Source organism: Papio anubis, chromosome 20 (genome assembly GCF_008728515.1).
Source record: "Papio anubis isolate 15944 chromosome 20, Panubis1.0, whole genome shotgun sequence".
In the NCBI taxonomy this organism is placed as follows: domain Eukaryota; kingdom Metazoa; phylum Chordata; class Mammalia; order Primates; family Cercopithecidae; genus Papio; species Papio anubis.
In genome coordinates this window covers 41180727-41197443 of record NC_044995.1, presented here as the reverse complement: position 1 = coordinate 41197443, position 16717 = coordinate 41180727, and the positions used below count along the sequence as shown (strand labels likewise).

Here is a 16717-nt window from a genome sequence, read left to right as displayed (position 1 = left end):
ATCCAAGAGCAGTTAATGTTTTTCTTTTTTTTTTCTTAAGGACTGGCCCTCACTATGTTGCCCAGGCTGGTCTTGAACTTCTGGGCTCAACGAATCTTCCTGCCTCGGCCTCCCGAGTAACTGGTACTACAGGCATGCACAACTGTACCCAATTTAATCCTCTTCATACGTTGCATTTGTAGTAGTATGTTCACAAAACATTTCCCCATAATGCCACCTTTAATCCTTGCTGTCTGCAGCCCAAGGCAGGTGGTATTTTCATCCTCATTTTTCACCCAGCACCAGAAAGGTAAGTGATTTGCTGTAGGTCTCAAAGCTGCCAGGTTGGAGAGCCCAGGGGCAAATCTCAGGCTTCTAACTCTAGGACTGTGGGCACTGCAGAACACTAATGAGCCTGGAGTCCTGGGTCTCCAGAAACATTTGAGGAACAACTTGGTTTTTTTTTTGGTTTTTTGAGACGGAGTCTTGCTCTGTCGCCCAGGCTGGAGTTCAGTGGCTGGATCTCAGCTCACAGCAAGCTCCGCCTCCCTGGTTCATGCCATTCTCCTGCCTCAGCCACTCTGCCTCAGCCTCCCAAGTAACTGGGACTATAGGCGCCCGCCACCTCGCCCGGCTAGTTTTTTGTATTTTTTAGTAAAGCCAGGGTTTCACCATGTTAGCCAGGATGGTCTCGATCTCCTGACTTCGTGATCCACCAGTCTTGGCCTCCCAAAGTGCTGGGATTACAGGCTTGAGCCTCCGCGCCCAGCCTTGAGGAACAACTTGTATTTGCCAACTTTTTTTTTTTTTTTTTTTTTTTTGAGATGGAGTCTAGCTCTGTCGCCTAGGCTGGAGTGCAACAGCACGCTCTTGGCTCACTGCAACCTCCGCCTCCTGGCTTCAAGCGATTCTCCTGCCTCAGCTTCCTGAGTAGCTGGGATTACAGGTGCGCGCCATTGCACCCAGCTAATTTTTGCATTTTTAGTAGAGATTGGGTTTTACCATGTTGGCCAGGCTGGTCTCAAACTCCTGACCTCATGATTTGCCCGCCCTGGCTTCCCAAAGTGCTGCGATTACAGTCATGAGCCACCGCGCCCAGCTGTATTTGCTAGGTTTTTATTTTGTCAAGGAAAATATATTTAAATTAGTGATCATTCACCATTTCCATTTTTCATAAGTAACAAGATTGTCTTTATCACCAAAACTATATAATAAGATAAAGGACAGTCCTTTAAGTTGAAAATATTTATTAAAATCTTTATTTCTGGCTGGGCACGGTGGCTCACGCCTATAATCCCAGCACTTTGGGAGGCTGAGGGTGGAGGATCACTTGAGGTCAGGAGTTCAAGACCATCCTGGCCAACATGGTGAAATCCCATCTGCACTAAAAATACAAAAATTAGCCAGGAATGGTGGTCTGTGGCTGTAATCCCAACTACTTGGTAGACTGAGGCAGGAGAATTGCTTGAACCCAGAAGGTGGAGGTTGTAGATGAGCTGAGATCACACCACTGCACTCCAGCCTGGGTGACAGAGCAAGACTGTCTCCAAAAAAAAAAAAAAACACTTTATTCCTAACTTTGATGTAGTAACACTGTTGCAGTCTGAATGATGAACCATTGCACTGGACTTCATGTTGTTAAATATTTCAGAATGGCATCGATAGCAAGATTTTAGACTGGCATTGCTGGGATTACAAGCGCGCACACCGGGCTAATTTTGTATTTTTAGTAGTGTTGGGGTTTCTCCATGTTGGTCAGGCTGGTCTTGAGCTCCCAACCTCAGGTGATCCGCCCGCCTTCGCCTCCCAAATGGTGGGATTACAGGTGTGAGCCACTGCGTCCAGCCAGTTGCTTTCTGAGAATAATTTTTATTGTGCCCTTGATGGCGTGAATCTGTCAAAGTTTAAGGAGTCACCAAGACTCCTAGCTCGAGTGTATCATTTCAGCTCACAGCCCAGGATGGGCCAGCTCCAGAATTCAGGAAACTAGGAGGTGGGTTGAGTCTATGTAAATTTCAAAGCCTAATTTGGCCTCTCTAAGGCGAATATCCACTTCAGGACTATTCGCTAGAGTTGCTGGGAAGGCTGTAAGATTTATGAAATACTCCGAAGACAGGTCGGGCCATACCTGTGAGGGTGTTGCCACTGTACCTGTCCATTCCACAAACATCTGTTAATCCACTCATGCTCAACTAACTTGGGCATGTTTCTTTTCCAACAACAAGTGCCATGAACCTCACAGTGTAATTAGTGAGAGGTCTGAAAGATGACCGTTGCACCACAAACAATGTTCTGTGGTTGAAGCTTCTGTAACTGCATGCTGTGGGTTGGCTGGATTCAGGAACAAAAGAAAAACAAATCCCTGTGTGTTAAACCATCCCAAACCACCAAGAAGTCATGTTTAAAATCGCGATACTTCACTTACCACTTGATCCTGCCTTGAGTTTGTTTTCAGAGAAGCTGCATGTTGCTGGTGCCCAGGATTGAATCATAAAAATTGTAAGAATAGTCATTGCTGGTGCCAGGTTTGAATAAATGTGGTTGCAAGAGCAGCATTGTTCATCATTTCGCAGCTTTCGTTTAAAGTTAGATTGGTAGGGGCAGCGGAGTGTTGCTTGTGAGTGGGTGCTGTAGGCTTCTTGCCAGCAGTGTGCCTCACTAAAAATCATCTTGAAAGGGAAGTTTCTGACCAGGCGCAGTGGCTCACGCCTGTAATCCCAGCACTTTTGGGAGGCCGAGGCAGGTGGATCACAAGGTCAGGAGGTCGGGACTGTCCTGGCTAACACAGTGAAACCCCGTCTCTACTAAAAACAGAAAAAATTAGCCAGGTGCAGTGGCAGGCGCCTGTAGTCCCAGCTACTCGAGAGGCTGAGGCAGGAGAATGGCGTGAACCCGGGAGGCGGAGCTTGCAGTGAGCCGAGATGGCACCACTGCACTCCAGCCTCGGCGACAGAGGGAGACTTCGTCTCCAAAAACAAATTTTTTTGTAAAAAAATTTTGTAAAAAAAATTTTTGTAAAAAAAAAAAAAAATCGGCTAATTTTTTTGTATTTTTAGTAGAGATGGGGTTTCACCGTGTTAGCCAGGATGGTCTCGATCTCCTGACCTCCTGATCCGCCTGCCTCTGCCTCCCAAAAAAAACAAAAAGGAAAGGGAAGTTTCTGCTCACCCTGAAGATTCCTGGATCAGTTAATGAGACAAATTCCAAGAAGCTGGCTTGGATGTCAAATTTGTCTTGGGCTCACAGAGAGAAATGGTTTGTTGCCCTGAAAAGGAGCAATAACTGTAGTTTTTAAACATTTGTTTTAGTTCAGATAATTACTACTCTTATTCATTTTGTCCACGTGAGTCGGAAAGCATTGCTCCCGTTGCCTGGTCTAAGGGAGGAGGACCCAGGCATGTAATGGACTGCATGCCGGCCAGTTGTGGTCAGAGCCAACTGGAGGCCAGCGAGGCCCTTCAGGGGTCTTTTCAAGGGTCTGCCTCAGGGAGCGGAGAAAGATGAAGTGAGGCACTCATTATAGCAAGGGCACACCCACGTTTCTCGTTTTGAACAGTGAAGAGAGCAGATGGAAAGCCACATGCAGGGCATTTGCTGAAGACAGGTGTGTTGGGGGCGTGTGTGTGTCCTCTGAGGCATTTTGGATGGGATGATATTTTGACCAAATGATACCTTGTGCTTCAGTGCTTCAATGGTTGATGGGTGGCTTTTTTTCTTTTTTTCGAGACAGAGTCTTGCTCTGTTGCCCAGACTGGACTGCAGTGGCGCGATCTCGGCTCACTGCAAGCTCCGCCTCTCGGGTTCACGCCATTCTCCTGCCTCAGCCTCCTAAGTAGCTGGGACTACAGGTGCCCGCCACCACACTCGGCTAATTTTTTTGTGTTTTTAGTAGAGATGGGGTTTCACTGTGTTAGCCAGGATGGTCTCGATCTCCTGACCTCGTGATCCGCCTGCCTCTGCCTCCCAAAGTGTTGGGATTACAGGTGTGATCCACTGCGCCTGGCAATGGGGTGGTTTTCTACCCCAACTCTCTAGTTTGTCACATGGCGTTTTTATTATAGATTGTATCAACTGGGGGTGAACTTTCGTCTTTTAACAGTTTTCAGAGTATGAAGTTTGGACATAAACTCTAATGTGGGAAATTAGTTTTGTTTTTGTTTTTTTAAAGTATGTTTATGGACTTATGGATATATATAAATTTAATGTGTCAAATCTGTTTATTTTAGTAACATCTTTTGAAAATGTTCAAACATACAAAAAAAGGTGATACAATTTTAGTGAACACTCAGGCCAGGCGCAGTGGCTCACGCCTGTAGTCCCAGCACTTTGGGAGGCCGAGGCGGGCCGATCATTTGAGGTCAGGAGTTTGAGACCAGCCTGGCCAACATGGTGAAACCCCCATCTCTACTAAAAATACAGAAGTTGACCTGGCATGGTGGTAGGTGCCTGTAATCCCAGCCACCTTCCAGGCTCAAGCAATTCTCCTGCTTCAGCTTTCCAGGTAGCTGGGATTACAGGCACCTGGAAAGCTGAAGCAGGAGAATTGCTTGAGCCTGGAAGGTGGAGGTCACAGTGAGTCAAGATCGCGCTACTGGCCGGGCGCGGTGGCTCAAGCCTGTAATCCCAGCACTTTGGGAGGCCGAGACGGGTGGATCACGAGGTCAGGAGATCGAGACCATCCTGGCTAACACGGTGAAACCCCGTCTCCACTAAAAAAATACAAAAAACTAGCCGGGCGAAGTGGCGGCGCCTGTAGTCCCAGCTACTCGGGAGGCTGAGGCGGGAGAATGGCGTGAACCTGGGAGGCGGAGCTTGCAGTGAGCTGAGATCCGGCCACGGCACTCCAGCCTGGGCGACAGAGCAAGACTCCGTCTCAAAAAAAAAAAAAATAAAAAAAAAAATAAGATCGCGCTACTGCCCTCCATTCCAGCCTGGGGAACAGAGTGAGAGTCCATTTCAAAAAATAATAATAAAGAATTTAAGCTGGGTGCAGTGGCTCACACTTTTGTAATTCCAGCACTTTGGGAGGCCGAGGCAGGCGGATCACTTGAGGTCCGGAGTTCGAGACCAGCCTGACAAATGTGATGAAACCCCGTCTCTACTAAAAATACAAAAAAGAAATTGCCAGATGTGGCTGGGCGCGGTGGCTCACGCCTGTAATCCCAGCACTTTGGGAGGCTGAGGCGGGAGGATCACGAGGTCAGGAGATGGAGACCATCCTAGCCAACATGGTGAAACCCTGTCTCTCCTAAAAAACAAAAAATTAGCCGGGTGTGGTGGCACATGCCTGTGGTCCCAGTTACTCCGGAGGCTGAGGCAGCAGAATGGTGTGAACCCGGGAGGCGGAGCTTGCAGTGAGCCGAGGTCATGCCACTGCACTCCAGCCTGGGCGACAGAGCAAAACTCCTTCTCAAAAAAAAGAAAAAAAAATCCAGGTGTGGTGGCGCATGTCTGTAATCCCAGATACTTGGGAGGCTGAGGCAGGACAGTCGCTTAAACCTGGGAGGCAGAGGTTGCAGTGAACCGAGATCATGCTATTGCACTCCAGCCTGGGCAACAAGAGTGAAACTGTCTCAAGATACGATAATAATAAAATAGATTTAATGAATACCTATCTATATACACAGCGTAGGTTGTGCTGTGGGCATTTAACTGCTTGTGTTTTACGTATTTGTCCATCCACTTATAGTTCTCTTCACTTTTCACTTTATTGATTGATCAGAGACAGGGTTATACTTTGTTGTCCAGGCTGGAGTACAGTGGTACAGTCATAGCTCAGTGCTATCTCAAACTCCTGGGCTCAAGCAGTCCTCGCGTCTCAGCCTCCCAGAGTGTTGGGGTTATAGGCATGAACCACTATGCCTGGCCTCATTTTTTTTTTTTTTTTTTTGAGATGGAGTTGCCCAGGCTGGAGTGCAGTGGTGAGATCTTGGCTCACTGCAGCCTCTGCCTTGCTGATTCCAGCAATTCTCCTGCCTTAGCCTCCCGGGTAGCTGGGATTACAGGTGCATGCCACCATGCCCAGCTAATTTATATATTTTTAGTAGAGACAGGGTTTCACCATGTTAGTCAGGCTGGTCTCGAACTCTTGACCTCAGATGATCCACCTGCCTCAGCCTCTGGAAGTGTTGGAGTTACAGGCATGAGCCACTATGCCTGGCCACTTTATTTTGGTGATACATTTCAAACTAAGTAGCAGAAAGTTGCAAGTCTTCCCTTTACATATTAACTGTATTTATAGGTTTTTTTTTTTTTTTTGGGTGGCGGGGTACAGGGTCTCACACACTGTTGCCCAAGCTAGAGTACAGTGGCACAATCTTGACTCACTCCAGCCTCCCATCTACCGGGCTCAAGTGATCCTCCTCCCTCAGCCTCCTGAGTAGCTGAAATTAACGGGCAGGTGCCACCACGCCTGGCTAATTTTTTTCTTTCCTTCTTTTTTTCTTTTCTTGAGACGGAATTTCGCTCTTGTTGCCAAGGCTGGAGTGCAGTGGTGTGACTGGCTCACTGTAGCCTCCGCTCCCTGGGTTCAAGCGATTCTATTTTCTCAGCCTCCCGGGTAGCTGGGATTCCAAGCATGCACCACCAATGTCCGGCTAATTTTGTGTTTTTAATAGAGACAGGTTTCTATTTCGCCATGTTGGCGAGGCTGGTCTCAAACTCGCAACCTCAGGTGATCCACCCACCACAGCCTCCCAAAGTGCTGGGATTACAGGGGTGAACCACCACACGCAGCCTATCTGGCTAATTTTTTTTTTTTTTTTTTTGAGGCAGAGTCTCGCTCTGTCGCCCAGGCTGGAGTGCAGTGGCTGGATCTCAGCCCACTGCAAGCTCCGCCTCCCGGGTTTACGCCATTCTCCCGCCTCAGCCTCCCTAGTAGCTGGTACTACAGATGCCCGCCACCTCGCCTGGCTAGTTTTTTGTATTTTTTATTAGAGACGGTTTCACCGTGTTAGCCAGGATGGTCTCAATCTCCTGACCTCGTGATCTGCCCGTCTCGGCCCCCCAGAGTGCTGGGATTACAGTCTTGAGCCACCGTGCCCGGCCCTATCTGGCTAATTTTTAAAATTTTTTTAGAGACAAGGTCTCATATTGCCGAGGTTGGCCTTGAACTGCTGTGCTTAAGTGATCTGCCTGCCTCGGCCTCCCAAAGTGCTGTGATTACAGGCATGAGCCACTGCTCCTGCCTCACTTTATTTTTGTGAGGCATTTCCAACTAAATAGCAGGAAGTTGTAATCTTCCCTCTTACATATTAACAAGAATTTAGTATTTATTTTCAGTTGGATTTTTATTTTTTTCTTTAAAAAATTTTTTTGTAGATTCACTCAGGCTGGTCTTGGGACTCCTGACAAATGCTCCTCCCAACATGGTGAGCCACCATGCACAGTCTCTTTCTTCTTTTTAAATAATGCACAGATCTTTAGTATACCAGTCAGTGAATTCTGGCCACTGCATATACCCAACCCTTGTCAGGAGGGAGAGTGTAACCATCACCTCAGAAAGCTTGGGAGGGCCCCTTCCCATGTGATCCCTGCCACTGTCCCCTAGAGGCTATCCCATCACTGACTAGTTTTGCTTATTCTAGAACTTCACATAGATGGAAGCATGATTCTTTTTGAATTTGTCTCAAATGTAGCCAGTGAGATACCTCATAAGTCAGCTCTCATGTCCTCAGGACGAGACTGCTCTAATCACCAGCGCTTCGTTGCTTTCTGGTGCTCCAGTAGGATCCAGGCTCACCTGGTATATCCCCTGCTGCAGATTACGATCCACCTCTCCCAGGAGCTGCTTTCAGTAGATTTTTGTTGTGGTGGTGGTGGTGGTATATTTTTATTTACTTATTTTGAGACATTCTTTCTGTGTGTCACATAGGCTGGAGTACAGTGGCGCAATCTCGGGTCATGGCATTCTCCACCTCCCCAGTTCAAGGAGATTGAGGAGTTCAAGACCAGCTTGGCCAACATAGTGAAACCCTGTCCCTACTAAAAATACAAAAATTAGCCGGGCGTGGTGGCACACACCTTTAGTCCCAGCTACTTGGGAGGCTGAGACAGGAGAATTGCCCGCAACTGGCAGATGGAGATTACAGTGAGCCAAGATCGCACCACTGCACTCCAGCCTGGGTGACAGAGCGAGACTCTCTCAAAAAGACGAAAATAGTTCGCCATGCATGGTGGCTCACACCTGTAACCCCAGCACTTTGGGAGACTGAGGTGGGAGGATCACTTGAGCCCAGGAGTTCGAGACCAGCCCACACAACATGGCGACACCCCATTTCTACAAATCGTTTTTAAAAATGTATTATCGAATTTTTAAAACATGCACAAAAGAGTTACAGTATCCATCACCCAGCTTCAGCAGCGTCAGTGTTCTGCAGTCTTGTTTCATCCTTCTCTACTATCTGCTCCCTGGTATATTTCAGAGCAAATACCAGGTATATAATTTCAGTCATAAATTTGTCTTAAATATGTGTGGAACAGTTAAAGGTGGTTCTTCACAGCACAACCGCAGTATTATTCCCCTAACTGAAGTAACTAATTTCTTCATAAGGATTCACTTCATAAACAAGATTCCCAGTGTCCTTGCGACTATCCAGGGAAACCACAGCCAAGGGAACTGGCTTGGCAGAATCATTGGGGAATGAAGGCCCTTTGGAGCTTGACTCTGGCTTGGTGAAGAGACATGGGAGGTGGAAGAGAGGATGCCCTTTGCACACAGATCACTCACGCCTGGCCCTCGCTACAGCCTGGGGAGGCAGATTTTTTCAGCAGTAGGATCTGGTACTAGTTGTTAGGTCTGTGGGATATGTGCTGCATGCTTCAAGTAGGTTGACTTGTTTCATTTTCATAGTCCTGCCGAGGGTAGAGGGGCCGCTTCCATGTTGCTGATGCAAGAAGGAAGCTAGTGGGCTGGGCAAGTGGAGTTTCAGGTCCAAGTCTGTGCGGAAGCTTTCCCTGGACGATTGATCGAGTGGCTCACTCCATGGTGTGAGTCTCAGGCGCGTTGAGTCACTGAGCCCAGGGACTGGCTTTCTGCCCTTTTCATCCCATGCCCCCCTCACACTCCTCCTCTCTTGCATCCCTCCCCTATCATGGAGTCTTTGACCCCACCACGTCCTGTTGCTGGGCTCTGCAGGCGTATCATTTGGCCCCTAGGTTTTTTGTTTGTTTGTTTGTTTTAATGAGACAGAGTTTTGCTCTCGTTACCCAGGCTGGGGTGCAGTGGGGTGATCTTGACTCAGTGTAACCTCCGCCTCCCCGGTTCAAGCAATTTTCGGGCTTCAGCCTCCTGAGTAGCTAGGATTACAAGCATGTGCTATCACGCCTGAGTAATTTTTTGTATATTTAGTAGAGACAGGGTTTCACTATGTTGGCCAGGCTGATCTTGAACTCGTGACCTCAGGTGATGCCCCTGCCTCGGCCCCCCTAAGTACTGGGATTACAGGCGTGAGCCACCGTGCCCAGTTACCCCTAGGTTTTATTTATTCATTTATTTATTTTGAGGTGGACTCTCTATTGGCCAGGCTGGAGTGCAGTGGCACAATCTCAGCTCGCTGCAATGTCTGCCTCCTGGGTTAAAGCTATTCTCCTGCCTCAGCCTCCCTAGTAGCTGGGATGACAGGTGTGCGCCACCACATCCATCTTATTTTTGTAATTTTGGGAGAGACGCGGTTTACCATGTTGCCCAAGGTGGTCTCGAATTCCTGACTTCTTTTTTTTTTGTTTTTTGAGACAAAGTGTCGCTCTGTCGCCCAGGCTGGAGTGCAGTGGTGCATTCTCGGCTCACTGCAAGCCCTGCCTCCCGGGTTCACGCCATTCTCCAGCCTCAGCCTCCCGTGTAGCTGGGTCTACAGGCGCCTGCCACCGCACCCGACTAATTTTTTGTATTTGTAGTAGAGACGGGGTTTCACCGTGTTAGCCAGGATGGTCTCGATCTCCTGACCTCGTGATCCGCCTGCCTCGGCCTCCCAAAGTGCTGGGATTACAGGCGTGAGCCACCTCACTCAAGCACCCTTAGGTTTTTAAGTTTGGGATGTTTAGATTTTGCAGTTAGATTTTGCTAGGTAGTCTTGGGTATTTTGGGAAGTTCTTGTTTTGGCCAGCATGTCAGAATTTATCCTTGATGCTTGGGCCTTTTCAGGTTTGAGCCTGCTCTGCTGGCTGGGAACTAGTTTAGTCGGAAGGGGCTGGTAGTTGCCTGTGGGGGTAGATTCATCTTGTGTGTATTGTGCTGATGGGGTTCTTTGGTTGTTTACTCATTTGGAAGATTTCAGTATGGACCAGACTGTTTGTGTAGAGTGGGAATTGAGTAGGTTGGAGTCTACATGATACTGAGACTGAAATAGTAATTATGGCTTAGTTTGTCCTGAAAGATTCTGTTGTGCACTTCAGTTGTCTTAGCCTCTTCAGACTTGAAGCTGCTGTGGTTGTCGTCGTCCACCTGATATTTCAGATAACTCACTTTTCGGGATGTTCGTTCTTTCTCATTTTACAGAAACCTTTTGGGACCCTTTGCCACATGTCTTTCTTCCATCTCTTCATTACTGTCAGGGATTAGAGCTCCTTCCCTCTCTTTTCCTTCTCCAAGCACCAAGATTTTGATGTGAACTTTTTTTTTTTTTTTGAGATGAAGTCTTGCTCTGCCACCCGTGCTGGAGTGCAGTGGTGTGATCTCCGCTCACTGCAGCCTCCATTTCCTGGGCTCAAGTGATACTTGTGCCTCAGCCTCCCAAGTAGCTGGGACTACAGGCGCCCACCATGCCCAGCCAATTTTTGTATTTTTGGTAGAGATACGGTTTTGTCATGTTGGCCAGGCTGGTCTCAAACTCCTGACCTCAAGTGATCCACCCTCCTCGGCCTCCCGAAGTGGCGGGATTACAGGCGTGAGCCACTGTGCCTAGCCTGATGTGAGCATTTCTACCTGTAGTGTTTTTTTTTGTTTTTTTTTGGTTTTTTTTTGGTTTTTTTGAGACGGAGTCTCGCGCTGTGTCACCCAGGCTGGAGTGCAGTGGCGCGATGTCGGCTCACTGCAAGCTCCGCCTCCCAGGTTCACGCCATTCTCCTGCCTCAGCCTCCGAGTAGCTGGGACTACAGGCGCCCGCCACCACGCCCGGCTAGTTTTTTGTATTTTTAGTAGAGACGGGGTTTCACCATGTTAGCCAGGATGGTCTCGATCTCCTGACCTCGTGATCCACCCGCCTCGGCCTCCCAAAGTGCTGGGATTACAGGCTTGAGCCACCGCGCCCGGCCTACCTGTAGTGTTTTTTGGAGACCTGTTAATATTTTCATACTTGTAAAAATGGGCATATTTATGTAAAGGAAGATAAAAAAGAAAGTAAAATACCATCTGAGTGTCTGTAGGCCTGAAGTCAGATCAGATTTCTTGAAACCATCTGTTTTCATTTTTAGGGTGTTACGTAGTTAATGCCTTGGCTTAGCAGTGGTTACTTGGAAATAAAGATGTGTTCTGCTGTGTTGACAGGCCCTTCATGAGGCAGCACACATGTCATTCTTGCTACTGTGTACCTGGCTGCTAAAATGAATCCTACTATAAGTTATATGAAACTAAAAAGATTTTCTGATCTTATAGAGCTGAAGTATTGATAACACCAAGGAAATCTATCACGATTTGAAAAGATAAGCAAAAGTTTGATTTCCAGACACTACAGAAGTAAAAATGGTAAGTTTTTGATCACAGATACTATTTCTTCACTCACGTACAGAGATGTTTGTAACCTTTTCCAAAGCATTTGATTCCATTACCATTTTTATTAGCCCTTTTGGATTATAAAGTAATATTATCTATTCTGTATTCCATTCTGTCTCCCACTGCCCAGACACAACAGCTGTTTCAGTTTGCTTGTTCCTCCTTGGTCCTTCAATTGTGCTCCTGCAGGCTTGGTTTTTACACACAAGCGATATAGCATCATTCTGAATTGTGCAGCTTAAAAGATGCACGTTGGGCTGCTTGCTCTCTTTACATCATTTTTAACTTAATTCTCACATCCCTAGCGTCCAATGCGAATTTTTGTGAATGATGACCGCCATGTAATGGCAAAGCATTCTTCCGTTTATCCAACGCAAGAGGAGCTGGAGGCAGTCCAGAACATGGTGTCCCACACGGAGCGGGCACTCAAAGCTGTGTCCGACTGGATAGACGAGCAGGAAAAGGGTAGCAGCGAGCAGGCAGAGTCCGATAACATGGATGTGCCCCCAGAGGACGACAGTAAAGAAGGGGCTGGGTAAGTGAAGTTTTCTGTCGTCGTCTTCTTTCTTGTAGAGAGGGTAGCCAGGGTAGGGGTTGGTACTTGTTTTCTTTTTTTTTTTTTCTTTTTGAGACGGAGTCTCGCTTTGTGGCCCAGACTGGAGTGCAGTGGTGTGATCTTGGCTCACTGCAAGCTCCGCCTCCCGGGTTCACGCCATTCTCCTGCCTCAGCCTCCCAAGTTTAGCTGGAACTACAGGCGCCTGCCACCATGCCCAGCTAATTTTGTTTTTGTTTTTGTTTTTTTTGAGACGGAGTCTCTCTCTGTCACCCAGACTGGAGTGCAGTGGCTGGATCTCAGCTCACTGCAAGCTCCGCCTCCCGGGTTCACGCCATTCTCCTGCCTCAGGCTCCCGAGTAGCTGGGACTACAGGCACCCGCCACCTCGCCTGGCTAGTTTTTTGTATTTTTTAGTAGAGACGGGGTTTCACCGTGTTAGCCAGGATGGTCTCGATCTCCTCACCTTGTGATCCGCCCGTCTTGGCCTCCCAAAGTGCTGGGATTACAGGCTTGAGCCACCGCGCCCGGCCAGTTTTTTGTATTTTTAGTAGAGACGGGGTTTCACCCTCTTAGCCAGAATGGTCTCGATCTGACCTCGTAGGGTAGGGGTTGGCTCCTGTTTTCTAAGAAACTTCAGCCTGTCTTGGGACCTCTGGGTCGTGGTCAGACTGAATTCTTCACTGAGCTGAGTGTTGGTCTGTCCCTCAGGGAACAGAAGACGGAGCACATGACCAGAACCCTGCGGGGAGTGATGCGGGTGGGCCTGGTGGCAAAGGGCCTCCTACTCAAGGGGGACTTGGATCTGGAGCTGGTGCTGCTGTGTAAGGAGAAGCCCACAACTGCCCTCCTAGACAAGGTGGCCGACAACCTGGCCATCCAGCTTGCTGTAAGTGTGGCGGTCACTGCCGGGTAGGTGGGTGGTTGGTAGGCGTGCTGGTTGAGGATGTGGGGCCCAGGAAGAAGTGTCCAGCTAGGCCATGCTCCAAGAAGCACATGCCAGACTTGCCCTGGCACTTGCTGTGCATGTGTCTTCTCAGTAGGTGACGAGCAGGACACCAACAAGCCACTGAGCTTCTGTGGAACCTGACTGCAGGGGTCATAAGGACCCTGTGCCTATTTTGTGCCAGGCTGCACACAAGCCCAAGGTCATTGGGCATAAACTTCACATCTAGGCTCCATTGGATGGATGGCTAGATAGATAGCAGAGTTGTTACCTCTTCCATTGGATCCAAAGCTAAATGTAAAGAATTGTTCTTTTCCTTTTGAGATGGAGTCTTGCTCGGTTGCCCAGGCTAGAGTACAGTGGCTCGATCTCAGATCACTGCAACCTCTACCTCTGAGGTAGACAATTCTCCTACCTCAGACTCCCGAGTAGCTAGGATTACAGGCGTGCACTGCCACACCCAGCTAATTTTTATATTTTTAGTATAGACGGGGTTTCACTATGTTGGCCAGGCTGGCCTCTAACTCCCGACTTCAGGTGATTATTCATCCACCTCAGTCTCCCAAAGTGCTGGGATCACAGCCGTGAGCCACAGCACCCAGCTGAAAATCTTTTCTATATGTTTATTTTTATAAATAGAGATGGGTTCTTGCTGTATTGCCCTGGCTGGATTCAAACTTTTGCCCTCAAGCAGTCCTCTCATCCCCAGCCTCCCACAGTGCTGGGATTAGAAGTGTGAGCCACCACACACTTTTTTTTTTTTTTTTTTCTGAGATGGAGTCTTACTCTGTTGCCTAGGTTGGAGTGCAGTGGTGCAATCTCGGCTCACTGCAACCTCTGCCTCCTGAGTTCAAGCGATTCTCCTGCCTTAGCCTCCCGAGTAGCTGGTACTACAGGCACGTGCCGCTACGTCCACCTAATTTTTGTATTTTTAGTAGAGATGGGGTTTCGCCATGTTGGCCACGGTGGTCTCGAACTCCTGACCTCAAGCCGTCTGTCCACCTCAGCCTCCCGAAGAGCTGGGATTACAGGCATGAGCCACCGCGCCTGGCCAATGTTTTGGTTTTGGTTTTTTGTTTTTTTTTAAGATAAGGAAGGTCTTGCTCTGTAGCCCAGGCTGGAGTGTGGCGGCACAATTATAGTTCACTGCAACCTCCACTTCCAGGTCTCAGGTGATCCTCCCATTGCAGCGCCCTGAGTAACTAGGACTACCGGCATGTACTACCACTCCCAGCTAAAATATCTTTAAAAAAAAAAAAAAAAAAACGTATTTGTTTCATTGTGAAACGATTGCATAAATAATGGTCTCTGTTTATTGAGTGTTTGCTAAAGTCAGGCTCTCAAACAGATGTGCTCTTGATGTGTGTTATTTCATCTTCCTCTAAGTGGGACAGATGATGTGACAGAGCTGCAGGGCAGCTGAGGAATGGATCCCAAGACCTACGGCTGGGTTGTTTGGAGGCATCAGAACCTCTGCCAGGTGTTGCCTCCTCAGGATACAGTCCCCCTGTATTTATGTATAGGATAAGCAAAAAAGAAGTATACAAGCATCTTTGAATCTTTGACAGAGTCTTGCTGTGTCATCCAGGCTGGAGTGCAGTGACATGAACTTGGGTCACTGCAACCTCTGCCTCCCTGGCTCAAGTGTTCCTCCCACCTCATCTTCCTGAGTAGCTGGGACTACAGGCGTGCGCCACCACACCCAGCTGTTTTGTGTGTATGTGTGTGTGTAGATGAGCTTTTGCTGCGTTGCCTAGGCTGTTCTTGAACTCTTGATCACGGGCCTGAGCCACCATAGCCTTTGAATGTTTTAGTCTTATTCTTTAGAAAAACCTGATTTACTTACACAATGCAGATTTGTATTCTCTCACATGGGACTGACAATTTTAGGTTCAGGACAAAAATTAAAATATGGAGCTAATGTAAATGCATTAGATACTTCTGAGGAGCCATTGAAGATGAAGCTGTGAAATTTTTCTAGTGATAATTTTCTTTTTTCTTTTGAAAGTACATCAGCATAGTGGTAATTCTTTTTCTTTTTTGAGATAGCCTCGCTCTGTCCCCCAGGCTGGAGTGCAGTGGTGTGTGATGTTGGCTTACTACAACCTCCGCCTCCTGGGTTCAAGCGATTCTCCTGCCTCAGCCTCCTGAGTTGCTGAATTACGGGTGCCCTCCACCATGCCCAGCTAATTTTTGTATTTTTAGTAGAGACCATATGGGCCAGGCTGGTCTTGAACTCCTGACCTCAGTATTCTGCCTGCGTCTGCCTCCTTAAAGTTCTGGGATTACAGGCGTGAGCCACTATGTCCGGCCCATAGTGGTAATCAGGGGTCGGGGGAGGCGGGTGGGGGTGGGCGGCGGGACGGGAGTTTCACTCTTGTTGCCCAGGCTGGAGTACAATGGGGTGATCTCAGCTCACCACAAACCCCGCCTCCTGGATTCAGGCAATTCTCCTGCCTCAGCCTCCTGAGTAGTTGGGATTGCAGGCATGCGCCACTATGCCTGGCTAATTTCGTATTTTTAGTAGAGATGGGATTTCTCCACGTTGGTCAGGCTGGTCGCTCTGTCACCCAGGCTGGAGTGCAGTGGCGTGATCTCAGCTCACTGCAAGCTCCGCCTCCCGAGTTCACGCCATTCTCCTGCCTCAGCGTCCCGAGTAGCTGGGACTACATGTGTCCACCACCGCGCCCCGCCCCCCCCGTTGGTTTTTTTTTTTTTAAAAAAGAAGACAGGGTCTCTTGCTCTGTTGCCCAAGCTCGGGTACAGTGGTGCAATCTCAGCTCACTACAGAGTTGATTTTCTGGCCTTAAGCAATCCTCCCACCTCAGCCTCCTGAGTAACTGGGACCACAAGCGTGTGCCACCATGTCTGGCGAATTTTTTAAATTTTTTGTAGATACAAGGTTTCACTATGTTGTTCTGGCTGGTTTTGAGCTCCTGGCCTCAAGCTATTTGCTTGCCTCAGCCTCCCAAAGTGCTGGGATTACAGGCATGAGCCATTGAGCCTGGCCAATAATTATTCCTTAAAAATGAAAATAATAGGGGTTTTAAAAATCATTTCTAGTGGTTCCTTAAGAGGGGTGAATCACCCCCCTGCCCTGATAACATTTGGCAGTGTCTGTTGACAGCTTGGTGATGGGGTGCTATGGTGCTGTCAGCACCTGATGGGTGAAAATCAGAGATGCTACTCAACACCCTGTCATGTGCAGAGTAGCTCCCCCAAGAATTTTCCAGCCCAGAAGTTAAGTTGTGCTGAAGTTGAGAAATCCTGTTTCAGATTTTTTCAGTGTATTTATTCTCCTCCCAACATACTTAGCTTCCTTCGCAAAAATATTAAAAAACTTGAATTTTCTTTTCTTTTTTTTGAGACGGTGTCTTGCTCTGTCCCCTGGGCTGGAGTGCATTGGCACAGTCTCAGCTCACTGCACCCTCTGCCTCCCTGCCTCAGCCTCCCAAGTAGGTGGGATTACAGGCGCCTGCCACCACACGTGGCTATTTTTTTGTATTTTTAGTAGAGACGGGATTTCATAATA

General features: G+C 48.1%; 1 protein-coding gene across 9 annotated transcripts in view; it reads left to right on the top strand.

Annotated features, from left to right (window-relative positions):
• ILF3 (interleukin enhancer binding factor 3) overlaps positions 1-16717 on the top strand; it is a 43611-nt gene that overhangs the window by 9981 nt on the left and 16913 nt on the right. For all 9 annotated transcript variants that reach the window (XR_001897601.2, XM_021930699.2, XM_031659914.1 and 6 more), the window contains exons 2-4: positions 11570-11659; positions 11992-12221; positions 12951-13128. Coding sequence is in view for 8 of the 9 variants with exons in the window: in XM_021930699.2 (XP_021786391.1) it covers positions 11657-11659; positions 11992-12221; positions 12951-13128 (411 nt within the window). In the remaining variant the exon portion in view is untranslated. The remainder of the gene's footprint in view (positions 1-11569; positions 11660-11991; positions 12222-12950; positions 13129-16717) is intronic.